Here is a 9,236-nt window from a genome sequence, read left to right on the forward strand (position 1 = left end):
GGGCCCGGGGCGGGCCAGCGGGGCTGCCGGGTCTCTGTGGGGTTCTCCCTCCGTGCTCGTGGAGGCCTGCATGTAACAGTACAAGCTGTGGACGTGAGTCATTTCTGTGTTACTACCAAACTACTCAAAGAGTTACTGAAAAATAGGTCCTGATGTGGAGGAGGTTTGGACGCTGTCTCGTGGGGACCCGTCTTGATGCTTCGCTGCTGCCACAAGCACTCTTCTTTTCTGAAGGCTGCCCCTGCTTTGCGTGCCCCCCGCCCCGCTTTAGGCAGCAGGGCTGGGGAGACCGTGCCCCGGGGAGCAGTTCCAGCCTGTCTTTATTTGGAACCAGCTGGGATTCCTGCCGGCGCCCTTCCCTTCCCCAGTCGGATGGTTGTCGATGGTACTGACCCGTGTCTGTCCCAGTGCTGTGTGCTCTGGATACGGATGTGAATGAGGGGGACCTCGTGGTCTTACCGCAAGGAGCCCCCAGCCCGGTAGGCGACAGACTCACACACACGTCAGATTCTCGTTTTGCGGGGGGCTGTGTGATAGAAGTAAATGACAGGCATAGTGGTATCTTGCGTGTCCTTTCTTTGTACTTGGTGGTGTCTGTAGACAGTAGAAGTACCTTCAGGCCAAGTCGGGGGGTCCCTTTACGGAGCCTTCATATATATGTGGTCCGTAGATGGCCTTTAAGTAGTCGGAAGAGGCCGCAGTGGACCCATAGTCACACGCGCGCATGGGACTGACCTGGGGCTTCTCTTCCAGAGCTCTTCGACATCTGTCTGGCCCGGGCCAAGGAGAGGTGGCGGTCCCTCAGCGCAGGAGGCTCGGAGGTGGAGATCGAGGGTAAGCTCGGCGCCGAGGCTGCTGGGCACTTGGTCAGTGCCGGGCGTCATTATTACGTTACAAAGACAGTGCGCTTAACTCAGGGAGTGGTTGGTGCAAATTTACAAAAAGCTTCATGGGAAAGGGACTCTTTTTAGAGCAAACAGGCTAAAGAGAAAAGCTTCCATGAGGAAGAGAACGTAGCGGGTCCCGCGAGGCGTGTGTCCTCCCGTGCTGGGTGCCGGTCAGAATCACATGGCTTCCTTTGCCTCGTTCATGTGATGTGCAGTCGCCTGGCACCCAGGGTCACTCGGGCGTCCCAGAGGAGCTTCGGAACTGCTTACAAAGAGACGAGAGCTCTGCGTGTTTGCCAGACGATGCTTTCAGAAGTTCCCGTAACACGAGAATACTTCTGTTGGTCAAATACTGTGTTTTCTATTGATCTTTTTTTATATCATCTATGCGGTGTTGACATTCAAAAAAACAAACCAAGTTATTCGTAAGTATTTGTAGGAACGGTGCACGTGAGGGTCATGCTGCCACAGCTCCCACATGTCCTAAGTGTGCACCGGTGACGTTTTAGCTCAGGCGATGATTCTTTGGTGGTTTTCTCGGCCTGGAATTTATTTGTGTACATGCCCTTACTTGCTCGATTGCTTCCACTGACTGTCGATGAAAGGTAATATCAAATGAGGTTTTTATTTCGTACTCTAGAAAATATCAGGTGATGACGATCTAGCATTAGATGGTGTCATGAGATTTTTGCTCTTTAAGAAGCTACAGTTATAAACTTCAAGGGCGGACCCCGTGGGTTTCAGTTGTAATTAGTTAGGTCCATGAACTTCCGAAGAGCTTCTTTTCCTCGTTTTTTTCTCATAAAATGTCAGAGCCTTGCAGTGACGCCACGTGCTCACCTCTGAGGTGTAATGACTCTCGATCTTTTGGTAGATGCCAGTTTCCCAGCAGCGGACAGAGAAGCCAGTCTGGAGCTTATTAAGCTGGACATTTCTCGAACGTTCCCTAACCTCTGCATTTTCCAGCAGGTAGGCGGTGGTGATTTGTCGTTCTCAAGTATGTTTTGTCTGAAATTCAGAGATGTCAAACTACACATAATCAAGTTTATAATCAGGTTTGGAAAATACTTAGGTATTTTGGGGGGGCTACAGAGGGAGGGTGGGTCTTACGTTACTACCTTTAGACTTTTAAAGATAAGGGTAGCCGATGCTTTTGAACACATTTTTGACATGGCTGTGTTTCTGCTTTTGAGGCCGGTTCTGCCCTTCCTTTGAAATGCATGTATGGGAAGCCCCGGCCTGGTGACACCCCTGGGCGTTGAAGCCAGCCCCGGGGGACCCCGCCCTGTCCGCCCCCTCCTGCCCCCTAGCCCGGGGTGTCATCGCCACCCTCCCGTTGCCGTGTTTTCTTTCGTCCCTCCGTGTCCTAGGCGCGGCTCTTCCTTCTTACGTGTCAGAATGTGACCATGGCATTCTTTTTGTCAGCCACGTGCGGTCCCCTGGGGAGTGACTTCTAGTCACACACCAGGTGCACTTTTTCTTTGTGTTAACTGCAGCCAAGTGGACGGTGCAGACGGGAGGGTTTGGTGACCGGGCCAGTCCCCCAGACGTGCCGGCCTCAGCGGGAGGCGCCTCTGTGCTCAGTCAGGAAAAAGAAACCACAACTTAAAGTTTTAGAAGGAATCAGAGGAACACGTGGAAATCTTGTAGGGACGGAAGAACTGAGGGCGTGGAATAAAATGGGGGCGATCGGGGCTGAAGATGCAGCGTGTGTTTGCTAAACTTACTGCCACGTAGAAAACCAGAGAAGGAGCAAAGGAGGGGACAGACAGACGGACGGTGGGGGCAGGGCGGACACTCAGCACTCGCCTGGGAGGCGGATGGACAGTCAGCACTCGCCTGGGAGGCGGATGGACAGTCAGCACTCGCCTGGTTTGTAGAAACCCGGGCTACCTGGTCACCTGTTCAACTCTACAGGGGATTATAGTTATGCATACAGCAGGAACCAAACTAAGGATGTTTTTCTCGCGAGGTGCTCACACCTGAGTCCCTTGCTAACCCGGGGCTGGCGGCTCGCTGCTAGCACCATGCTTAGCGTCTGCTTCCTCCCCTGTCAGCAGCGTGTGACTAGCGGTGGTGGCAAAGCCTCATTTGTCATTCCGAGCTCTAACAAGACCTCTGCATGTGTTTGCTGTGTTGATCCTTCTAGGGCGGCCCGTATCATGACATGTTGCACAGTATTTTGGGCGCGTATACTTGTTACCGACCGGATGTGGGCTATGTAAGTGAACTTTTTCAATATTTTATAATGTTATCATCTAAAAAGAAAGTCAGAATATTGCCCAGTGCATCTTGGCTACAGATGTCAAGTCGAATGCCCTCATTTTTTGCTGGGGAGTATGGGAAGTCTCACGGTAAACGAGTTGCCTGTTATCTTGCAAAGAAATCGAGCAGCTTGGCTGCTCAGTGACATTCTTCACATTTTAATTGGATTTGATTTTCATTTTTTGCATGTGATTTTTTTTTTCAGCATTAAATCAAAAGAGCCTTTAAGCAGTAACCATTTTAAAACTGCTGCCGACGTGTCTGCAGCTTGGCAGATGTGTGTGCATGGTTCTTGACTTAACACGTTAAATGAAACATACGCTCTATGGCACCAGGAAACTATAGGGGACAGTGTTTCAGGTGGCAGATGCATAAGGAGGGGTCAGTTTATGGTTTTCCATGTGGCCGTGGGGGCGGGGCGAAGGAGAGCAGTCAGGGTGGCGGGTGTGGCAGAGCGTTGGTTCCAAGCAAGCAGGTCGGAACCGAGGCTGCTCGTTCAGCTGCCAGTGGGTGGCAGTGGGTGGCAGTGGGTGGCTGGGCCGCCCTGCCAGCAGGAGGGCCTTTGGGCTCTCCTTCTCGTGACAAAGAGCGTTGTGACGCGCAGGCTGCTGTGAGCTCAACACCCCTTCTCTCCCGTCAGGTGCAGGGCATGTCCTTCATAGCCGCGGTGTTGATCTTGAACTTAGATACTGAAGATGCCTTCATTGCTTTTTCTAATCTCTTGAATAAACCGTGTCAAATGGCATTTTTCCGAGTGGACCATGGCCTCGTGAGTATCCCCTGTGCGTATGCCCCGGGCACTGTGTCTGCTCACAGCTAGAGTTGCCTAATTCCGTCTCTTCGGCGGGAAAAAGAACACATTTCCCTCTACGAAGAGGTCTTCAGAATAAGTGGCACTGTCGAAGGCGGAGGATTATTCGGGCATTGTGTTGAATTTTGAAAACGCTCGGTTAATAGCCGTATGTATAGATTTCTGAATACATTCTTCCAGAAAGTTTTTCTGAAAGTCCATTCTTCAAACGAGGGAGGAGCGAGGAGGAGGGGTGGCTCCTGCACAGACACACTGGCCAGCACGCAGTCCCCATGTGTGTGTCGCATGGAATGTGGTGTAGCGTAGCGGACACTGCTGCTGCCGCTCCCGCCGCCTGCCTCGTGCGGTGCTCTCCCCGGGCAGGACGCGGGTCTGAGGGGCTCCCGGATTTGACAAAGGCGGCGGTGCGTCGGGCGCAGGTCCGTGGAGGGCTTCCGTGGGTCAGTCCCATCTTCCTGCCAGCACGATGCCCAGAGGTGGTTGAAGTGGCGCCGGGAGGCCCCTCTTCTACCCCAGAGGTGGGGCCTCTGCTCGGCACAGGGGAGGAGGCGAGGCCCAGAAGTGACACAGCTCGTGGAAGGCACACGGCCGGGGAGTGCGAGAGCCAGACCTGCCCGTTCTGCTTCCTAAGCCTGCTGCTTTCCGTAGCCAAGGAAGGTCTCTGAGTTAACAAATCCAGCAGCTTCTTAATTAGCATTGTCTCGATTTGCTGATAGTTTGCCAATGAGCATCGCGAGTACTTCCAGACCAAAGAGATCTGATAGTTAAATCAGCTAGAGAGTATTGCCTCCCTAATATCTTAAGGACTCCTGAGTATTTCTTGCTCAGGCAGTACATGCATTAAAAAAAAAAATTTAAAAACCACTGCTAAACTAGTGGCTATTAAGGGAAGTATAAATTGGTAGAATCCTTTTGGAAGAAATTTGATATTAAGAGTCGACAGCAGTAAATGGCGTTGGTACGTAATTCTGCTTGTGAGAATAGATTCTAAGGAAGTCACACGTGTGGGCAAAGCATCATGCACAAAGATGGTTGTCACGCAGTTGTGTGTAATTATTTAATAGTAATTTGAAATGATTTTTCATTGTGAAGATGAAGATATTTAAAAATGAGGCTTAAGGAAATACAAAACAGTTAACTAAAATCTGGTCATATATCCAGTGCGATACTGATATTTACAAAAAACTGTACTGTAGAAAACTAAGATAAAATGCCAGTTCTTAAAAAAAGTGCATAAAACAGAACACATGCCATAATAGAGACCATATTTACCAGTAAAAGGAAACACGCCACATTCGTAGTGCTTACGGATGGCCTATTTATGCATTTCTGTACTTCTAGTACTTTCATAGTCAGGGAACACTTTTTACGTCTAGTAAAATGACTTACGTCTTAAACGTCTCCTAATTCTGTAGATAAGATCCCAGATTCCTCTTTGGAAATGTGATAAAAATTGTACTTAAGAATTTTAGCCTAATTTTTAAGGAAAAATCATAGAATCTTAATGTCGAACGAGACCCTCATTCACAGCAGGGTTTCTCGGAGCGCTGCTGGCATTTGGGGCGCGGTGGTCTTGGGGGGGCTGTCCCGGGCACTGGAAGCTGTCTAGCTGTCTAGCATCCCTGGGAAGCCAGTAGCACCTCCCTGTAGTTGTGATTCTCAAAAATGTGTCCCGGGGGGCAGAGTCATGCCCTGCCCTTCCCCCTTGGGAACCTCTGGTTCATGGGACCGCCCTGTCTCTGGACCCTAGCAGGACCGAGACGGGCAGGCAGCATCGGAGAGCTGTCCCCTGCCCACGGGCATCCGGCTCGTGGACGGCAGAGCAGAATGAGCGCCTCAGCCCATGTCACTCCCCGCTGGTCCTCGCTGCCCTTCCTGCTCCGCACGGCTGCCCTGCAGGCGTCTCGGCTTCCAGCAAACCCTGCCGGGGGGTGAAACGTGGCAGAAGGGAGGCCGTGACGGCTGCTGCTTTTCCTTCGCATCTTCTCCCTCGCTGCGTTACGCGGCGGCCCTGCGAAGCTGCCCGTGCCGCACATACTGGTGTCGTCTCCCCCAGGGACGCCGGGGCTCGGGAGCGGGGCGCGCCTGCTGCCCCAGATCACGTTGGACAGTTAATCCATTCCCGGTTCTCAGAGAGGAATGAGCCAGTGAAGACTCGGCCTGACAGTGGGACGGGCTCGGGCGCAAGTCCCAGCTACAGGTTAACGGTGCGGCCTCATCCGGCGAGTGCGTAACTGCCGTGGGCTTCAGCTTTGTCATCAGTTGAAGAATGAGATGTAACTGGCGAGGCGAAGGCCGGAGGCTGTGCTGCGGGCCCGCGGAGACCCCGCGGTCCGGCCCCGACCACTGCAGGCGGAGCGAGTCCCCGACACGTTAGGTTTCCCGGCGCCCAGACGAGTGCCGTTTGCTGCTCTCGTGTCCGTTACACGGTAACGTGCAGTAGCATCACGTCTATGAAACGGTGTAAAAACACTTTATTGCTAAGAAGTGCCCACGGGCACCCGCGCCCGCTGGAAAAGCGGCGCTGACAGGTGCGTTCGATGCAGGGTCGCCGGCAGCCCGCAGCTCATAAAGAGCCTGGACCCCGCGGAGCGCGAAGGCGGAGGGCGAGGCAGGCGACGGGGTGCGCGCGGAGCCCGTGCGTGTGGCGCACGACGCGCTGCCGGTCCGGACGCGTCAGCCACGTGAGGAGGTCGTCGTCAGACCGTGGAGAGAGCAGTGCAGTGACTTGTTTTGTAGACTGGGAACTTGTGCCGATAATCAGTTTATTAACGTATTTCACATTCTCTCCCCAGATGTTGACTTATTTTGCTGCATTCGAGGTATTCTTTGAAGAAAATTTGCCAAAATTATTCGCTCATTTCAAGAAAAATAACTTAACTCCAGACATCTACCTGATCGATTGGTAAGACTCATCTCCCTGCCCCGCGTCTCCTCGTGCTCACAGCCACCCTCCTGCGGGGCTCAGCTGACACCCCATCCTGTTCCCCAGCCGCCTGCCCTGCACTCGACAGTCATCTGCCAGCCCCGTTAGCCCTTTTTTATGACTTCTATGACCTTGAGCCGGTCCTTCTGCATTCCCTTCAGGGGAGAAGTGGCGTCTGCGCCCGCCCGTGTTCAAAGTGCCATTACCTGTCCATGCGCCGGTGCGTCTGAGTGTCAGGACTGTGCCAGGCTCTGCCCGGATCCAGAGGCAGGTGTTGAGACAGACACGGCACTCACCTGTCCGGAGCTGTCGTCTAGGCCGACAGACGTGTCCACGGACAGCTGCACAGCATGGGAAGTGCTGTCCCTGAAGCAGAGGGCCAAGGACAGAGGCCCTGGGCCCAGACTTAGGGGTCAGAGTGCACAGAGCCAGGCTTAGGGGTCAGAGTGCACAGAGCCAGGCTTAGGGGTCAGAGTGCACACAGGTGGCGCAGGAGCCCGAGCCAAGGCCAGACGTGAGCGGCGGCAGGGAGTGGTTGGGCGGCCACGTCCTGGCGGGTCCTGGATGCCAGGCCGAGAGCTTGGGTGGGGTGACAGGGCCACAGGCTTTTGCTGGGGGTGAGGATGGAGGCAGGGTATAGCCGGAAGTGAATTTGAGGTCGCTTGGGAGGTAGGGGAGCCCAGAGGTGGAAACAAATTAAGGAAAAAAGACCAGGATTTGAGCCGGGGCTGCAGGGGTGGGTGGAGGGTAGGGAGCGGGGAGACATTTGAGGGAAGAAAGCCGGCAGTCCCCATGAGTGTTTTTTGCAAAAAATGACAGAGAATCGTCATCTGGTCCTGAGGCCTCTACTGGCGGGGGTGTTGCTGGTTCCCCGGTGAGATCAGAAACACGGGGGCAGAGTAAGCAGGACGTTAATGGCTCTGGCTTTGGACCCGGTGATTTTGAGGTGCCTGTTGGACATCTTAGGAAGGCGGACAGACAGGTTCCAGAGAGTTCCGGGGTAGAGCAGCAGGCCAGGCAAGGCTTCACACACATGTGGATGTGGTCTCTTGAGGGGAGGGTGGGTCGCCACCCTAGAAAACGCTGGTTTGGGGGCCAGACAAGAAGGCTGGCAGCGGAGTGTGGCATGAAGCAAGCAGCGTCCTTGTCAGCTGTGGGGGGCAGGCCCAGTTCCAGTTCCGGCAGGCCCACGAGGCCACTGGCCCCCCGCTACTTGCCTTGTGGCCTCACTGAAGGCCGCTAACCTCTTGGGGCCCATTTTCCCATCTGTCGGCCTCGATGATGAACCTTGCAGGACATTGTAAGGTGACCACCCCTAGCCCCCCGACTTACATGAGGGGCTCTGCAGAAGCAGGGAGGAGTCGCTTGATCAAAAAGGCCCACTGGGGCTTCAGCACTAACTCACGTGGTAAATCTGAACTGCTGGGAACACAGGTGGCTTGATTTTTTTTTCCTTTTTTTTTTTTTTTTTTCCTGGCTCACCTTCAGAAGGCAAAAAGCTTACTTCTAGAAGGTAAAGTCCGATTAGCACCTAAAACAGGGCTCCGCCCTTGAGACCGACTGGTCTGCACTGTTGGCCTCTGGGTTCTTGGTGTCTGTGGCTTCTCTCCTAAACCCCGAGACTTTACTGACACTGCCCAATTCTTGCTGGGTACGAGGGTTTGGAGGTCGGTTGGAACTTGTGGCTGAAGCCACAGGTCCTAGTGCCACTGGGGAGTAGTAAACACCAGTAGTAAACACATGGCTATGCTGAGTGGAGGTGCCTGCCTCAGAGGGCACCTCCATTTAGCAGACGATGATTTCTGCACACTGTGCATACCGGGCTCGCGCATCGGCCCTGCACCCCCGTTGGCAGCCACGCTGCTCATTTGACTGTGAACCCGGACCTGGGAGGTTCCCGGGTCTGGAGCACGTGAGCAATGGGACAGGGCGTTAGGAGCGGGTCGGACAGGACCTGGGTCTTCAGCGGCTCCCTGATCTATTTTACAGCCCGAAGTTAGAGTTTTAGGGGTCCAGGCCACAAACAAAGTCAGGGGAACACTGTCCTAGAGTAGCATCTTCTAAGCTCATGTCACCCTGTCCTGCAAAAGGAAACCAGTTTTGTGTCGTGTCCCTGCTTGTGGCCGTGTGTGCGGAAGCGTGACAGGTACATACGACTGAAAGAAGTTTCACGAGACAGTTTCTGAAGTTTCCTATTTTGTTCTCTATTTATTCAGAAAAAAGTGCTGTGATGCTCCGCTCGGATTGGTTGAGTGGGTCGCGGCTGTGCCCGAGGCTGCCTGTCGTCTCCGTTCTAGTCGGGGATGGCTATAATCCGGGTTGGGGGGCGCGGAGGCCCAGGGCCAGG

The 9,236-nt window shown here is 53.8% G+C and overlaps 1 protein-coding gene across 3 annotated transcripts in view; it reads left to right on the plus strand.

Annotated features, from left to right (window-relative positions):
- TBC1D14 (TBC1 domain family member 14) overlaps positions 1-9,236 on the plus strand; it is an 83,739-nt gene that overhangs the window by 63,191 nt on the left and 11,312 nt on the right. For all 3 annotated transcript variants that reach the window (XM_015594945.2, XM_025051708.1, XM_025051709.1), the window contains 5 exons: positions 754-834; positions 1,762-1,856; positions 3,037-3,108; positions 3,793-3,921; positions 6,759-6,868. In XM_015594945.2, the coding sequence (XP_015450431.1) occupies positions 754-834; positions 1,762-1,856; positions 3,037-3,108; positions 3,793-3,921; positions 6,759-6,868 (487 nt within the window). The remainder of the gene's footprint in view (positions 1-753; positions 835-1,761; positions 1,857-3,036; positions 3,109-3,792; positions 3,922-6,758; positions 6,869-9,236) is intronic.

The sequence above is a fragment of the Pteropus alecto genome, unplaced genomic scaffold (assembly GCF_000325575.1).
Source record: "Pteropus alecto unplaced genomic scaffold, ASM32557v1 scaffold5, whole genome shotgun sequence".
Taxonomy (NCBI): domain Eukaryota; kingdom Metazoa; phylum Chordata; class Mammalia; order Chiroptera; family Pteropodidae; genus Pteropus; species Pteropus alecto.